The sequence below is a fragment of the Microcebus murinus genome, chromosome 10 (genome assembly GCF_040939455.1).
Source record: "Microcebus murinus isolate Inina chromosome 10, M.murinus_Inina_mat1.0, whole genome shotgun sequence".
In the NCBI taxonomy this organism is placed as follows: Eukaryota; Metazoa; Chordata; class Mammalia; order Primates; family Cheirogaleidae; genus Microcebus; species Microcebus murinus.
Genome location: NC_134113.1, coordinates 43,113,352 through 43,132,445, shown reverse-complemented (window position 1 = coordinate 43,132,445; position 19,094 = coordinate 43,113,352). Strand labels below are relative to the sequence as shown.

Sequence of the window (19,094 nt, the reverse complement as noted above, 5' to 3'; positions counted from 1 at the left end):
CATTGTATTACCCTAACACTGGCTCTGTTTCTGCCTCCTGCTTTCACTTTTCAGGATCCTTGTGATTATGCTGGGTTCACTTGGGTAATACAGGCTATTCTTCCTGTCTTAAGGTCAGCTGATTAGCGATCTCAATTCTACTTGCAACCATAATTCCCCTTTGCCAAGTAACCTAATATATTCACAGATTCTAGAAATGAAGACATGGGCATCTTTGGGGGACAATTTTCTGTCTACCACAATAACTAACAGCTATTGAGAACTTACCACTTGCTAGTAGTTACTGTTTTAGGCACCTCACATGTACTAATTCATATAGGTGTCAAGAACCAAGAAGAGTCTGAGATCTTACTTTACCCTATTTGTAATCTTAATAAGTCAGCCTGTTATTGTTTCATGAATGCTGGCAAGTCATCAAACTCTTGGATTAGAAACAAAAGACATTATTATTCCAGCTATAGCAGTAGCCAGAGTATCAACATTTTTTTTGGCGCTAGTTCCCTGAGTTCCAATTCCCAAGAGTGACACAAAGAGGTTCAAATGGTACCTGCACAAGCAATGGATTATTGTACAGGTGAACAGCCCTGACCTTGGAAACCTGGTGATGATATGTATGCCCACCCTTTGCTCTGGAGAGGACTCTGTCTCTGCTTTTGCTATACAAACATCCTTAAAAAGATAGTATGGAACAAAAAGCAGTCAGTGCCTGTGCTTATAAGACATCTAGAAACTTGAGAGACCCTTGAGAATTGTGTTCCAACAATAGCCCTCATAGTAATCCTGTGAAATAGTTTGCATTCTATTCATCTCCATTTTACAGGTGAGGAAAATGAGGGGCAGAGAGGATCAGTAATGTGCCCCATTAAGTAGCAGAATTGAGATCATGTTCTTAATCCCCGCTCTGTGCAGCATCCATTATACTGTGTGCTCATCATAGCATATGCAATATACTGTAATTGCCGTCATGTGTGTCTTCTATATATATACTTTTAAACTTGTCTGTATCCCTCATTAGTTTGTGAGCTCCACGAGAGTTTAAAGGGACTGTATGTATCTTCATTGTTCAAGTTTATGTGTCCAATGCCTAGATCAGTCTGGTGTATATTAGGTAATAAATAGTTTTGAAATATATAAAAATACATTGTAAATGGAACCTTAATAGGGAAGAACTTTTACATTCAACCTGTATTCTGTTAAATTACAACAAATCATTGTTATATAATAAACATTAGTCAACTTGGCCTATTACTAGTGGATGAGAATAAAGGTCATTTAATATGTTTTCTGTGTTCATGTCTAATTAGTCCATTAAAGCAAAGACAGTGCACTTTGAAAGTACTAGATGTACAGTGAAGAAAAATGCACAATATGATGAAGAAATTAAAGTAGGGCTAATTTTAAAAATTAAAGGGTGAGAAACTGACAAATATTCTCTATGTATATGGGATAGGTCCTTGGCATAGAAAGTCTTTTTCAGGGAAAAAGGAAATCAAGCAATACATGAAAAGTGTTCTTCTATTGCAATTGACAGTAATCAGTAAGTGTCAAGGAAAAGTGATTACAGAAATGAAAAAAAAATTTTTTTGAGTGTGTAGCAGGAGGATCAGCAAAAACATTGACTGTGTATTATGGCCTAATGCTAATTCAGGAGAATGCTAGGAGTTTGAGAACTTGAAAGCTAAGCTTGTGAATACAAGTAGTGCTGATGAAAATTTTGTTACAAGCCAAAATGTGTAGCTGAAACTAGTCTGTTTTGAATGAAAGGTGCCCAAATAAAAAGTCCATCAGGAGAAAAGTGTATTTTGTTTTAAAGCTTTAAAGGAGTGACTCACTCTTAAATTTTATGGGAATGTATCCAAGAATAGCAAATCTTAAACTCCTCTATGTTAAATAAATTTAAAAACAGACCCTAACCTGTTTGTGAGTAAAAAATCTTCAGAATATATACTTGAAAGGAAGAAAAGGATGGTTGTTCTCATTTTATAAATGTTAGTAATGAGTTATTTCTATAAATTTTATCTTATTAATATTGCTATGTCAAATGCAATTTATATTTTTCCTAACCACATATGCTAACTTTCAGAGCAAAGATTTATTTTTATACTTAAATATAAATGAATATGTGAGTAGTATCTTCAGCAAGTGTCAGTCATAGCATAATCAAAATATTACTTTTTGGTTTTTTACCTGCTATGCCTTTAAAATGTATTTAGTGTTCTGAATGATAACATGGGCATATCCTATGATGTTTTTTGGCCTATTCTTAGGTAGGTCCTATGTTGGCCTAAGTCATAAAATAAAATTTCATTTCAGAAATTAAAGTCCCTAATATAACACATTAAACAAAACTTCATCTTTGTTCTCTCCCAGCTAAGGCCTATGTTACATTTGATTGCCTAAGGTTTAGGGATGAACTAGAAAGATCCTAAATAGTGATAAGATTGATTTATCATGTTTTGTGTTTAGGACTAAGTGCTTTACATGATCTAACTCATTTAATTTTCACAGCAACTTGCAAGACAGGTACCGTTAATATCCTCATTTTATCAATGAGGAAATGCAAGCTGAGAGAGGATGAATAATTTGTTCAAAGTCCCACAGCTAGTAAATGTTAGGCCTGGGCTTGGATCCCTGACAATATGGACTCCAGAGCTTAACCATTATATCCACTGCCCTCTGCTAAGAAGGCCTGGGCAGCAGAGCTGGAAAAATAACTTGGACCATGATTGAGATGCTACTAGGGTACAGCATGAGGACAGTACTGAAGGTGAAATTCAAACAGTGAAACGAGGCAGGAAGCAGAATTAAGATTTGGAATCCTGCAGATTTGAGAGCAAAATGGATGTGGGGTAGAAGGACCAGTGCCAAAAGTTCAGAGCCTGTCTGTGAATCCAGAGGGAATGCATGTGCGTGGTACTTTGCCTGGAGTAGGGAGGTGATTTAAAAAAGCTGCAGAGCTCATCACATGGCAACCAGTGAAACCACATAACTGATGACCAGAACTGTAGCACTGAAGGCCCTTTCTTGGGTGGGTTTGGTTTGTAATCCCAGGCAAAACTAGTTGCAAACTATATTTAACATGGCGTGCCATTACAAGGCAAACTATTCATTTATTTATAATTATTTTATGAACATCAGCCATATGCTAAACACTGGAAGTGCAGCACTAGGGTACAATGTACACTAGTCTGGTGATATGTATACTAAAAACTCTGACTCAAGCATTGTATAATTCATCTATGTAACAAGAAACACTTGTACCCCCTAAACTTATTGAAATAAAGAAAAAACCTTCCCTGTCCTCATGGATTGGGTTGACATTTCAGATTAGATGTTAATTTCCTCAAAGAAACTTTTCCTGGTCATTAAATATAAAGTTTTCTACCTCCAACTCTGTTACTCTTTAACATACCACTCTATTATTTTCATCATAGTCCCAATTGCAGTCTCATATTACCTTGTTGATTTTTCATCTGTTTGTGCATTATTTGCCTCCCTACCCAACCCAACCCTCCCATCCCCTGAAATGTGAGCTTGGTAAAAGCAGGGTCCCCAGTAGTCTCCTTCTCTGCTGCAACGGAGTAAGGACTCAACACATTTTATTGAATGAATGAATGAGTGAATGAATGAAATATATGACATGTATAGGGACAATCAGAAAGATCAGTTGTTCCCATGAAAAAGAGCTGTGGAATTTTTCCTGTTCTGAAACTAAAATTTCTTCTGAGCAGAAAATCTCAGGGAGATTTCAAGAGGGAGCAGTGTTGCTTTGAAGGAAAATGCCACATCCTCTGATTATATAGGGGCTTGACAGCAGGTCTGTTCTCTGCGCAGGTACTGGGGGGTTGGCTGCTGCTGTGGTGCTTCTGAGTTGATGAGGATATTTCTTTCCTTGACATTAAATCTCTTGTCTCCCAGGACTTTCTGTCCTTTTACAAGCTCAAAGATAAGTCTGGGGCATTGGGGTTCTGATCTTCTTAGGGACTCTTTTACTAATCTCAAAGTATTTAGATAAAGAAATGAATGACAAATCCAGAAGGAACTGATAGGTTGGGGTGTGGGAGACTGGAAGGCAGAAATTGGCTGGTGAAGAAATATTGCTGAAGAAAGCCAGGACTCTAGGGAGTGTGACTTAGGCCAAAGGAAAAGTGTAAAGAGAGAGCAGGACAATTGACAAGTCTCTGGGGTCATGTGTCACACAGTGTCTCCTCTGTTCCTCTCACTTTTAGACAGAGCAGGGAGTGTGAGCTTGATTATGCAGCAGAAGCAAGCTGAGTTGGGAGATACCAGACTATTTCACACTGGAGCCAGGGCTTGAATGAGCCCAAAGCTGAGAGCAAAGCATCTTATTTTGGGCTGACTACCTATGATGATCTGGGAGCTCAGATCTGACCATGGCAGAGAGGAGGGGCCTGATAATTCCCACAATTTTTTATCAGTGGTTGTTTAATGATGTAGAAGATATTAGAGTGCATTTCTAGCTTACAAGGTTATGCATCAGAAGGATAACTGTAGCAACACTGCCGCTAATGCTGAAGACTGGGTTCCAGTTGATATATACTATTGGACAGACTCCATTTGGTGATTTTTGGACCTTTGACCATGGCTATGGGGTTGCTCCTGGCATGGTATCTTTAGGGTTGTGGGACATGGTTCTCATGGTGGTTGATTTTCCTAAGAGTGAAGAAGAGGAAGCCCCAAGGCTTTCCTAAGGTTTAAACCATATTAAAAGGGGAGGGGCCTACAACAAGGTACAATGCATTTGGTGGGGGATCAAATAACAGTCTACTATATGATGCTTAAATATCTTCATATAGAGCTCAAAGAAAGCTGTCTGGGAATACGGGTGGTAACATTGGAGTAGATGAGAACACTCAAATGAAATAAATAGTACAGTGAGTGTCTTAGTACCTTTGTGCTGCTATGAACAAATTTCTGATACTGGGTAATTTGTAAATCATAGAAATTTATTTCTTATTTTTTCTGGAGGCTGGGAAATGCAAGATCCAGGTGCTGGCAAGTTTGGATGTCTGCTGAGGGCTGCTCTCTGCTTCCCCAGTGACACCTTGTTGTTGTATCTTTCAGAGTGGACGAATACTGTGTCCTCACATGGCAGAAGGGACCAAAAGGGCCTAGGTTCACCCCCTAGTTCCCTCCAGCCCTTTTATAAGGCACTACTCCATTCATGAGGGGAGCCCTCATGACTTAATCACTTCTGGAAAAGACCCACCACTTAATTCCACCACAATGGAAATTAAGTTTCAATGTGAAATTTGGAGGGGACACATATAAACAATTGCAGTAACAAACAAAAACAGCACAGAAACCACAGATGGAAAACCTGGAAACTTTGATTTTCAAAAATCAGAGGATGGCAGGAAAGTGAAAAACAAAACAAAACAGCAATAACAAGAAGGGCTAACCTGAGAAGTAGTGGGAAAGCATGGACATCCAGTTATTATAGACACTAATCAGCAGCATGATGATTCTCAGCAATTTCAATGAAGATAAAAATTGAGAAGTATTCATGAAATTATGTGTATTTAATTATTCAGAGATATTCAAACATGGTTTTAAAGGAGGAAATTGTTGTGCATTGAAGGTGAGTAAAAGATGAGCAAGTAGAGAAAGTCAGATTTTTCTGTTAATGTATGTTATCACATTCACTAGTACTATATGAATTATTTTCTCTCTGCGGTTTTTTACACTGTACTAATTAATTGGAAGCAGACTACTATGTATAATTTTATCTAGGATTTTCTTTGAATTTCCAAGTAAATTACATTATGAAACATTGGAGTTTTCTTACTTCTGTTTTCAAGACATATGAAAGAGTTATGGGTACACATTTTAATGGATATAGTCTCATAACAAATTTATTTTTCAAAAATGAAAATAATTTAATTTATTGTGAATTAATGTTATCTGCCTCAGATAAGCAAAAGAATATTTCAGTTACTGACACAAGTATTTTTTTTTAACAGATTCATTGAGGTACATGAATAATGACATACAATAAACTGTTCATATTTAAAGTATCCAATTTGATACCTTAACATATGTATACACACCTTAACATATGTATACACACATGACATCATCACCATATTAAACATATCCATCACTCCCCAAAATTTCCTGTTGCTATGTTGCAACCCCTCCCATTTTGTTGCTAGGCAACCAGTGATCTCCTTCTGACATGGGAGATTTGCCTGCATTTTCTGAAATTTTATATAAATGACATGAATCATACAGTATATATTCTTTTTTCTTCTTATTTTTTACTCAGTATAACTATTCTGAGATTAATCCATGTTGTGGCCTATATTTATAGTTCATTTCTTTTTACTGTTGAGTAGTATTTTGTTATATGATATACCATACTTTATTCATTCACCTCTTGATGGACATTTGAGTTGTTCCTAGTTTTTAGCTGTTGGAAATATGGCTTTTATGAATATTTATGTGTAAGTTTTTATGTAGATATATTCCTGATGCAGGTGCTCTTAAATCATAAAACTATCATGTAAGATCTCTCAACTTATGAAGGTTGAGCAGAGGCATAGAGTTAAAACACAGGTCTGTAGTTGTTTGAACAAAATCTAAATTTCTTCAATACTTTGTTATAAGGTTATTATCTGTGTAATAGTATAATCTAAGCTTTTTCAGTTTCCACCATCTACAAACATGGTTTTTTCCATATTTATTATAAAGCCTGTGTGTGTGTAACTAAGAGGCAGCCTCCCACTACTATGATTTACTCTGTTCCTCACTTTATTGGATTCTGGCTCCATTTGCTGAAGAGTCCTTATTTGATTGATCTATAACCTTGTTACCTAGGCCTGACTTCTATGCCCTTGAACCTCTTAATATCAACATGTGACCAATGGCCTGCTTAGGTCACTGGTGCCTGATATCTTTGTCATCAATCTTCAACTATCCTGGGATCATACCTGCTTTTGCTGCTAGCCTGGCTTTTGCTATCTGATGACTGCCCCCTAATTGTACCTTCCTTTTGATTCCGAACCTCTAGTCTCTACATCAAGCTGTTATGTGTGGAGTCTTCTCTCTGTGCTATTTGAGCCAATCCAGGTCCTAGGGTGTGGCTTGATCTGCTCACTTAGCCTTAGGAATCTGACTACTCTTGGATCTTGGAAGACTACAGCATACAGAATTGCCTCTACTCTGCCACAGGCTTGGTTCAGAGGGATTGCTCCTTAGTCCACATGTTCTTACAAGTAAATGACACCAGACCTGCTACTGCTGTTGCCATCTACTGGGCACAGGCAAGGTTGACATATTCTGGTTCTGTTGTCTGGTTTGTTCATATTTAGGTGAGGTCTTAAGCTAAAATCTTATGTAGAAGAATATCTATTTGTTATATACTTGCAATTTGTACCAGTTCTTTGACAAATGTTCCTCCCCTTTATATGCTTCAGCCACACCCACCTCTTTCTGTTTGTCCAACATACTTTTCTCATTTCCACCTTAAGGCCTTTGCTTTTTTTTTTTTTTTTTTTTTTTTGAGACAGGGCCTTTGGTTTTTTTTGTCTTATCTTCTTAGAATACACTCCCATAGATCATCAAACAAGCTAGGCTTCTACCATTCTTCACATCTTGGGCGAAATGTGATTACCTTCAAAATGCCTGCCTTGACCATGCTATACTCACACACCACAGCAATCCATCATACCTTATACTGTTACATTTTCTTTGTAGCATTTATCATTTAGTAAGTTTCTTTCACTCATTTATTACTGGTTAATTGACTTTGTGCACACACCCATATATGCATATAAGTACCATGATGGCAGAAAGCAAGCAGCTTGAAGAATAGAGTAAAACAATGCCTAATGAGTGTATTGACTGAAGGAGATACTCAATGAGTATTTGTTGTGTATATGAATGCACAGATTACCTCTGTATGCCTGTTGAACTCCTTTGGAAGTCCAACTTAAATAGCATTTCTTTCAAGAATCTCCCTAACCAGATTTGTTTTTTCTCTTTCAAGCACTTTTTATTTTTATTTGCCATTGTTTTCTCTGTTGTGTTATAGCTGTCATGCCCTCATTCTTAGTCTAAAATGTAGTGGAATACAGGGATAATATTTGGATACTTTTAATATGGATTTCAGACTTATAAGCACAATCAATGTTGAGAAGATATTTGTTGAAGTCAGGAATAAATGAAAATCAATCATAAGACTTGATAAATTTTATTCTTTTTCTCATTATGAAAAATTTAAAGCATACAGAAAAGAATCAATAATATTATAACCAGTACCCATCACCAACTTAAAAAAATTAATATTAAATATTAATATTAAATTAATAATGATATTAAAACATTACTATTAAATTCCTATGTGACTGCCTTTCATCCCTTTTCCCTCCTTTCTTCCATGAAGCAAACATGATTCTGAGTTTAGTATTTATCATTGCTATATGCGTGTGTTTTTTTGTGCATTTTACTATTACTATCTCTCTGTATATGTTCATGCGTGAGTGTGTATTTACAACACATGGTATTACTTTGCTTGTTTTTAAGTCATATATGGTATGGGTCATTTTAAAGCTTACTTGTTTCCTCAACATCAAGTTTCTCAGATCATCCAGGTTGCTGCATGTAGTGTTAGAATATAGTATGTTATAGTGTTAGAATATAATAGTGAGATCATTTAGATTGCTGTGTAATATTCCTTTATATAACTATTTCACAGTTTCCTTGTCCATTATATTGCTGAGAGGCATTTAATTTTCCCTTTTCACTCTTACAAATAATACCACAGTGAACATTGTTTTACAATTTTCTATTGCATCTTAGGGAATTGCTCCAGGGTTTATATTGCGAAGTGGAACTTCCGGGTCAGAGACTATGAACACTAAGTATGGCATTGTGATTAAGAGCACAGGCACTGGAGCTGGGATGCTGGGTTCAAATCCCTACCCTGCCACTTGCTAGCTTTCCCAGGAAGCAACAAACACCAGCTATTTTGAGCTTCAGCCTCCTTTCATGAGCATGTGTGCCTTACCTCAACCCCTGGCATCAAGTAGTCAGCTTGGCTTAGTTCCTCTTGGCTCCGGCAGGATCTGTGATAGCCAATTCCCAGCTGCCACTGCCTGCTTCTGCAGCCAGACCCCAGCAGGCCTGTGGCTTCACACACAATCACCACTTTGCATTTCTGATCCATGGAGAGGTTTATTTTTGAGCCTGGAGATGTTTTTTAGTTTTCCCTTTTAATATTTTATTTATCATTGCTGTGTCTAAAGCAGAGTGAATACATCAAAGCATGAATTTTTCGTGTGTCACCATAACCCTGGGGTTGATAATACCTTTATGAACTTTTAAAATAAGCGCAGATATTAAAACAATCTAATCATAGAGTTTTGGCGCTGGAAGGTATTTTGGGGATAATTAAGGCTGATAACCTTATTGTATAGGTGAGGTCTCAAGAAATTAAGTAACTTACCGATGTCACATATCTCATTGATGTGGCAGAGCCAGACCAAAGCCTGTGTGTCCCCTCATAGTCCTTTTGCTACAATATCCACAATCACAGCTTTCTCTGTAAGATATATTTACATATGACATTGTATGTTTAACAGAACTGAAAACATATGCTAAAATTTAAGCAATTAGAGAAATGACAACGCATTTTTAAAGCGATATGAAATGTTTTCTCTTGGAAAATATTGGGGTACTAGTAAGAAGACTATAGTATTTACTGCATTGAACTGAATACATTTTTATTAGGAGGCATAATTCCTTTGGCTGCGTAGAGTCCTGCTGCATTTGGTTTCCTTGACTTTATGAAATTTATTAGGATGGGCCCGTCAATAATGGTGCTGACACTTCCAACCTTCTATAGCACTGGGCCTGAAAATGAACTGTGATGAGTGAGATGGCCGGCATTTACAGTAATAGCCTATATTTCGCTGTCATGCGGAAATGACAGGTAGTTTAATTTAAAAAAAAAAATAAACTAAGAAAAAGAAAGTATTCCTTGTAATTAGGATTTCTGGACTTTTTTAGGATATAAATTTAGAATCTGGTTTCTTTGTTAAAGATTTTGGAACTGTTTTATTCTATTTCTAGATCTTTTAGCTGTGCCTAAGCATCCGTATGCTGCTATGGAGAACTGGGGACTAAGTATTTTTGTGGAACAAAGAATACTGCTGGATCCCAGTGTTTCATCTATTTCTTATTTGCTGGATGTCACCATGGTCATTGTTCATGAGATATGTCACCAGGTATGAGAAAGAGGATCAGGTGTAAGTATAACGTGCAAGCTATTGAGAATGTAGAATAATTTCAGATACCTAGATTAAGAGCCAAATTATTATCCTCCCAATTAAGTTTTAATTTTATATGGAACACTGTGTAGCTCTTTTTGGAAGATATGCTATTTTTCTCAGATGACAGCACAAACAAAAACAAACACGCCAGTCATATTGAGTGAGTAACTGTTATTCCGTTTAGTTGAGGAGTGAGGTGGCACTGCCACCAGCAGCCTCTTAGGATCCCCTATCCGGTTGCTATTATCAACCTTGCTTTCGTTTCTTGTGATTATTAGTGTGTATATATGGTAAGTGCAGTGATGGCAATGATTTATTGCATTGCTGCAAGACGCAGCTGAGTTTTGTGTACGTGTCAGAATTTTCTTTTGCTGAAATCAATTTGTTATTCCCCTTTTCCCATCACATAGACACTTAGGAAGTCTTTCACTAACTCAGCCGTACACTCTTTGTTCTCAAATGATTGATATTTTTTGTCTTGGCATGTTTAGAAATTCATATGTAAATTAGCCAACTTTGTAGTGAAGATAAGACAAAATTAATTTCATTTTGATTTTATGCACTTTCTTACAATGAGTGGAAGGTATTAGAGAGATTTTGCATGCCTTTCTGAATCTTGATTTTAGTGAAAAAAAAATCACTGAAAATAGATGTTGATGCTAATAGAAAGCAATACCTGTCCAGGTTACTAGTAACTATGGATAGTTTTTAACTTAAAACACCAGAAATCTCATTGTAATACAGTATGATTTCAATATATTATAAACCCCAAACCTTTTTAAAACCTAGAAAGACTGAAGAAAGAGCAACGTGGAAAATGCTGTCAGTGAAAGCAGGTGAACTGTTAAATGCTAATAAATAAATACTGGATGTATTGGTCCAGGTCATGAGACCACTTACCTAAAGGTCAAGTATTTTGCAGAGACCCTCTAAGATGTTTGTACCTGTCATGTTGGCCAGGTTGGGCCTGTTTTTTTCACCTAGAGACTTAAGGGAACCAATTGCAGAGATAACCTGGGCTCCACTTCTGTGCCAAAGAGGATGGTTTCCACCTGAACCTATAACTCTTTGAGGCAAAAGCAGTTTCCTTTTCAAACATTTCTATAAATGACAAGTTAGATATATAGTTCTGTTGAAATGAAAGCACTCTGATAATGCATAATTAATTGCTCAGAGAACTGGGTTTCATTTGTTTCATACTCTAAGTCACTTTCTCATTGTAGCTTAGTATCAGTAGGCCACTTTCCAGGGGGGAATGACCCAGGAGCTAGGAACAACACTTAACAATAATTTCTACCATCATTACAAAATTAATTTCTATGTTACCCTCCCTCCCCACCTATTTGTTGTCACCATTCTGAAGACGGGTTTTCAATTTAAAGGAGAACATGTATTATAGATAAAGCATGTTAAAACTTGTAAATATTTTTTGTGGTTATCAACATATTTGGAGCTACCTTTTATTTGCATTTGAATGAGAGGTCCTCTTAAGGAAGAGATACGTTATTATTACGGTTGAAACTCTGAGTCACCAAGCTTGTTATGGGGCTCCGAAAGCTGTACATGGTCTGGCACTTGTCTGCTCTCTGGACTCTTTCACACTTCCCTCCTGGTCTGTTGTGTTCCAGCTACACAGGTCTTCTGCTTCTTAAATGGCTGATTCCCATTTATAGTCTTCCCAGTAAGGGTTACTTACATCTTCCTGAAATCCTTTTGCCCAGGGCTTTTTCTCATGGCTGGATCTTTCTTATCATTAAAGTTTGAGCTCAAATGTTACCTGCTTAGAGAGAACATTTTTGCTTTTACAATCTAATGCAACCCCTCCTCCCATTTCTATAACACTTTATTAGAATCTGAAATTGTGTTGTTCATTTGTTTGTTTATTTATTTATTATTGTCTACCTCACCTCATTCCCCCTACCTCCACAATAAAAAGTCAGCTGCATGAGAAGGGACATTATCTAACTTTTGTTCATTGAATCCCAATTCTTAAGGATAGCTCCTGGCATATAATTTATTTTTTTTTAAAGAAAAAACAATTCCTATAACATTTTCCTAAATTAAGCAAGAGTTTCATAGCAAGGAATCATAATTTAATCAAAACACCAATAAAAAAAATTCATGATTTTTTATGAACAGATCTTTGAGATTTTTTTTTTTTTTGGTCTAATCCTCACTATCATGGAATCAAGGAAAGTCGGGATGGACACGCTTGAGGCTCTGACTCGAGGTGGGAGGGGGGGCAAGGGCAATATACATAACCTTAACATTTGTATCCCCATAATATGCTGAAATAAAAAAAGAAGAAAAACAAAAACCCCTTAGTTCCATCAGTCAGCCAATGTCATCTCTGAAATGCCTCTGCCACTAGCAGGTGATGCTTCCATACCTCCTGTGATGAGCTGCTCACTACCTAACAAGGCAGTATTTTCCCATCTTCTGCCATCTCATGTGTTAGAGGGTTTTCTGCATTTTCAGGAGACATTTACCAACCCTGATTTTCATTCATTAGTCTGGCTTGTCCCTTTTAGGGCCACATGGAACAAACATTTTTGCTTTTCTCCATAATAAGCCTTCAAATATTTGAAGACAGCTGTCATCCTTTTTTTCTCCTGAGCCCTTTCTTCTCCAAGTTAAATATTCTTTTTGTGTCCATTGATTTTTTTTTTTTTTTTTTTGCTGAATGCATGTATAAAACACTAGTGTCACCCAAGTAATCAAATAAATCAATACAGTCCTGTCATAACACATTTTAAGATCATAAAAATCAATTGGGGAATGAATTCCAGTTATAGTAATCATAGCTTCATACACTTAATTTTAGATAAAATAGTTTAAGGATAGATTTGATTTTATTTGATGTCCATTCATTTTGTTACTGCAGTGGTTTGGTGACCTTGTGACTCCTGTGTGGTGGGAAGATGTGTGGCTGAAGGAAGGGTTTGCTCACTACTTTGAATTTGTCGGTACAGACTACCTCTACCCTGGCTGGAACATGGTAAGTTTACTTTAATTGCTTGGAACTTTTAGGAAGGGTTAATCTGATCTTACAATAAGCTTATATCATCATTAGAAGTGAGTGAAAGTACCAACTGATGCATGAAAAAAATCAGCTATCCAATAAAAAGTAACACAAAATTTAAGTGTTTGTATTCCAAAAGAGTTATTATATTTTTTATTTATTAGGAACTGATGGAGTCTGATTTGTTATACATTGACTTCAAAATGCAATAACTTTTCTAAATGGAAATATTTTAGATTGTAGTATTTTATAATAAGATAAATTATCCTTTAAAATAGAGAAGTCAATAGAGGTTGATAAGGAATATTTTAAATGTACAAAATATTTTAATACATAGAAAAATGAGAACTTGGCATCTCATCCATGAGTTAAAATACAAAAATTAGCTAAAAGATTTGTGGTTTTATTGTTGTAGATATATGTATTTTAGGATTAAAAGATTTAATAGGAGGTCATTACTTTTATTTATGAAGAACTGTGCATATTATACCTATACTTAAGAAACATCTATACATCTGCAGCTGAGTGAGGTTTATGTGCCTTAAGCTCTGATATTATAGGGTATCATAGAAGAAAGGTGTGCTTTTTGGAAGGAAGGTGTGCTTTTTGCATGTATTTTATTTCAATTTTTTCTTTTATGTACACCTTCATTGATTGGTAAGTGACTAAGTTATTATTAAATAGAAACCAGGTACATTTTGTTTTGAAATTCAAATTTTCTATTTATTTTAAGTGGTACTAGTAAGTAAAAATTGCACTGTACCAAACATTTATCAAATTCCAGGAGCTTAAATGTTATTTGTGATATAGCATAGGTGATTTATATATATGTATATATATGAAAATATATATACACTTTATTGAGATATGATTGACCTACAAACACCTGTATCTATTTAATGTATACAACTTGATGAGTTTGGAGATAAGCACATACCCATGAAACCATCACCACAATCTATGCCATAAACATATCCATCCCCCACAACATTTTCCTCCCACTCTCTTTACTTATTGTTATTTTGTCATTAAAACATTTAATATAAATTCTACCCCCTTAGTGATGGTACAATATTGTTGAGTATAGGCGCTGTGCTGCACAGTGAACCTGCAGGACTTATCCATCTTGCATAACTAAAGCTTTGTATCCTTATTTAATATCTTCTTGTTTCCTCTTTCTCCCAGCTTCAACTGTCTGCTTCCACGAATTTGACTGTTTTAGATTACTCATATAAGTGGGGTTATGTGGTATTTGTCCTTCTGTGTCTAGCTTATTTCATTTTGCATAATGTCAGGTTCACCCATGTCATCACAAATGGCGGGATTTCCTGTCCCCCCCCCCAAGGTGGAATACTCTTCCATTGCAAGTATATAGCACATTTTCTTTATCTATTTGCCCATCAATGAATATATTACTTCCATATTTCCACATATTTTTATAGTGCTCTCTTTTGATGTTCTAAAATATTATTAATAATCAGTGTTTATTGTCTGTCATCATTCCAAGTATAATTTGAAGAGCATGTAAACCTAGATGAAATGTGAAGGCACCAGTAAGTTATCATATAACTTCTGTGCCATAAATTTAACTGGATCCTGCTGAGTGAAAAATGTAAAATTACTTAATTAACAAAAGAAATGTTACAAGAATAATGCCATATTGGTATGTTTTAATTATGTTCATGCAGTTTTGTCCATATTTTATAAAGGTAACAAATTTACAAGATAACTTAGATTTATGTATAGATTTATGTATGTATATATGTAATTTTTAAAATCCTACTTGAAGTGTTTTATTTTGATATTGAAATTAATTAAAAATGCCTTTAAAGAACATTGAAGAAAAATCAACAATAGCATGTAATATTGTTTAAAGTACTCTTTAACAGATGTGAAATTTTATAACTGAAGTGTTTTAAGGTTACCAAAACATTTCCAAAAGTATCTTTTGGTTTTTAGATGACTTTGAACCAACTTTGTTTAAATTTTTCATTTAATTTTCATTATGCTGTGGATTATTACTGATTTATAATTTCATTATGTTTCAATATTAAAAGATGTCCTTATTACAAATGACATGTTATGCATGTAGGTATGCTTTTTTCTAGCTCATTCAGCTACTTGTGATAAAATCCTTTGTATTCATCATTATAAAAAATACATCTTAGATTAAAAAGTAATCAACAGAATTATACATAGGTGAAAACTGACAGCTTTTGATGGTTTTAGCATGGCAATCTATCTTCGGTTTTAATGTACTTTTTCTGGATTTTGTCTTCAAATAATTTTTTATATTTAACATTTCATCAGTTTCACTGTAAATGCAGGTCTTCTGGAGATGATTTTTGTAAGAGGTATTGAAAATGAACATAAAGTGAAAATAACACATCTGAGACCTTGTCCTGAACAGAATACAGACCATGCACTAGAAGTATAAAAACCTCGAGGTGATTAAGATGAGATTTTATTGCTTATAAATCCATATTTAATAATTAATAAATGAAAATGATGGCACAATTACAGTGATACAGAGAGCTCACCCTATCAAAGTAAGAAATGAAAGAATAATTAATTAGATAATTAATAGTGAAGAGAAACAAGTCTTACAATGATGTGTCTTCATGTTCACATTGTAAGGATTAAAAATACTTTCTGATCTTTGATTGCTTTTGCTTTTTAGTAGCTTTCTTTAGTTTGTGGAATATCCTAATATACTAAAATTCACAAAAATCTATAAGAAGAAATGCTATTAGTAAATTGACCCTCCATATGTCATTAATATTTTCTTTGCAAATAAAATTTTAAGAATAAGGTAGCCACATAAATGAGAGAGGACATTTAGTGCCTTGAAGGCTGTGCCAGCACTACTTTTCATAATGGCATAGCAAAAGAGTGAAAGAAATACTCAAGAGAACAAGGGTGATGGCTGTGTCAGCAGTAACTCACACTATTATGATATGTACAAAAGCTTGTCCATGAGTGCATGGCTTGGGCTTCACTAGAGCTGAGCCTAAAATAGAAAAACCAGAAGTCAGGCTCATGTCAGAAGTAAAGAAATTCAGAAAGTTGACCTCTTTTGCCTCTAATCTCAAAAACAGTGCTTTTATCACTTTTACACACCAGGGCTCAAGCACTGAAATACAATTTCAATTTTCTAGAGAGATTACTATGACAATCTACCCTCCGTAGAATAGCAGTAAAGAAGCCCAGAATTACATCGTATTGTTAAGGAGCTGTTGTTCTGATTTAGGCTCATGTACCTGCTTTGCTTAAGTGTTAGTAAAATCTTAGGTTGAGTGTATGTGAGTTTTCAGAGACAGTTTCTGATAGAAAAGTAATCAGTTTTTACATTAGGAATACTGCATGCAATAAAAATTTTTGTGATAATTTTTTTCCACAACAAACTAATCAGGTTTACCATTTTATGAATATGGGCCTTTACAAGTAGTATGGTGTCATATCAGGGAAATAGATTGGAAATAAGAAATTCAGATTCCAAGAAAGATATTTCACTTCTATAACTCATCCTTATCATTTGAAAAATGGGACAATTATACTGATTTAGTAAGCTCATATAATTTTTGTGAAGATGAAATAATGTATAAGGTCTTTGAAATGTATGAACCGCTATACAAATGTGAGCAGGCATCATGGAAAATTAATGCTCTATTAGAAAAGTGCATTGATTTTATGTATAGATACTCTAACATTTCCAACCTGAATAATCCATTTTGACACTCTAGATTTATATCAATTATATATAGATTACAAAATAAATTTTGTATCTAGATTCAGTCTCACCAAATCAATTCTTGTCTATACTGGCAACAAGAGCTATTCTATAGGAACATAAACCTTCATAATGTTTCATTCATCTAACAGAAGTGTCAAGATCATTAGAAACAACTTTCTTAGCTTAGGGCTAAAGATACATTTCATGGGGCTAGTAGTCTTTTTGCTTGATGTTATTTTATCAAAGTTGGCTGTTAGTGACAACATTATTGGATGGATTAAGTTACAGTATGCTATTGATGGCAGTCATATTAAATCTTGTTATGTTTCTTCAAAAGGGATAAAAATAAAGACTAACACAACATAGTTACTATTCATCAATAATTCTTGATCATTTTAGTTTTTTTCAAAAACTTTGAAAAAAGTTTTTGATAAAATAATTTTAATTCAGGAAAAGGTACATAGTAAAATGCTGCTATGAACAACTCCTTAATTTACAGATCTGGTACTAATGCAGGCTAAATCATACCCTGTGTAGATTGCATAGTTTTTCATTATCATTTGTATAGTCTGTATTCTAAGTGTCTTCTTCAATATCCTGAATGTAGCATTGTGAGGAAATACTTCTGTAATGAGAATTATTACAGAGTATATGCTCTTTTATTAAAGGAATTGGGATGCCACAGAGCCTTACATAACACAAACTTTATAAATTATACTTTGATTAAGTCTGAAGACTGGGAATTCTTCCTAACTTTTTGTAAGGACACATACCTGGGCATAAAGATAACTATTAATACAACTAAACTTCATTATGTTAAATACTTAAGATATTTCTAACTGTATTCCCCATACTTTGACAACTACTCTCAAATTATTTCTATCATGGGCAGTATTAAAATAGTAAAAAAATTCTACTGTTAGACTTGTATCATTTTTATCTGCTCCAACAAAAATTTCCTGTTAAAATGTGACAGACATTGGAAAGCAATTATGCTCACTTTAAAAACTATTTTATTTGTATTCAAAAAGAAGTTAAGAAAATTATTGCTTCATCAAAATATAGTATATTAAATTCAATGTTTTTCAGTTTTAAGTTAAAGATACTGTTTAATCGTTCTAAATAATAGTAAACATTGTGCTATTCAGAGAGGAGAAAGTAGAAAAATAGAGAAAAAATTTGGTTTGGGTTAATATGTTACTTTTTCAGCTGTTCATTTCTTAAGTTCATCCTTGATTAAATCTCTGTCGGAAAAAAATAATTTCATTTACTTTTAAAAATCATTTAAGGCCAGGTTCAGTGGGTTACGCCTGTAATCGCAGAACTTTGGAAGGACGAGGCAGGAAGATCACTTGAAGGCAGGAGTTTGAGACCAGCCTGGGAAACATAGCACCTGTCTCTACAAAAGAACTTAAAAAATAGCTGGGTAAGGTGGTATGTGTCTATAGCACCAGCTACCTGAGAGACTGAGGCAGGAGGATTGTTTGAGCCTAGGAGTTCAAGGTTGCAGTGAGCTATAATTGTACCACTATACTCTTGTCTGGTTGACAGAGAAAGACCCCATCTCTTAAAAAAAAGTTATTTAATAGACATTCCAACAATAGTTGATATATTGGTGCTATTGCCAGTAATTCATCAATATCAAAATATATTCACCAAGTAGAGGTATGGAGATCAGAGATAGACCATTTGGGAATTAAATATTTATTAGAATCCTTCTGTATTAATACTGAATACCAAATAAATGTATGCATATATTGTCTTGATTTTCCATAAAATTGTGTTTGTCTATTATAATCAAAATCCACATAAAATATTTGATTCCTCAGAAGTAGTAAATTAGAAGGCGATCCAATTGTATTAATTGATTGGTATTTTATTCTTAAATGACTAACACCTATTGAATGTGAGAAATTTAAAGGCTTCTTAGGGCTAGACCCAAGGGTCTTTGGTCTCTTTGATCCTGTTCAGTAGCTTAAAAATGACATTTACATTGAAGATCATAAGGAAAGTAGAAACAGTGCCTGCTTGGGTCTCTTGGGTT

General features: G+C 34.8%; 1 protein-coding gene across 1 annotated transcript in view; it reads left to right on the top strand.

Annotated features, from left to right (window-relative positions):
* The window catches only part of TRHDE (thyrotropin releasing hormone degrading enzyme), a 385,264-nt gene that overhangs the window by 194,970 nt on the left and 171,200 nt on the right, over positions 1-19,094 (top strand). The window contains exons 4-5 of the mRNA XM_012738835.2: positions 10,096-10,250; positions 13,180-13,293. Coding sequence (XP_012594289.2) covers positions 10,096-10,250; positions 13,180-13,293 — 269 coding nt within the window. The remainder of the gene's footprint in view (positions 1-10,095; positions 10,251-13,179; positions 13,294-19,094) is intronic.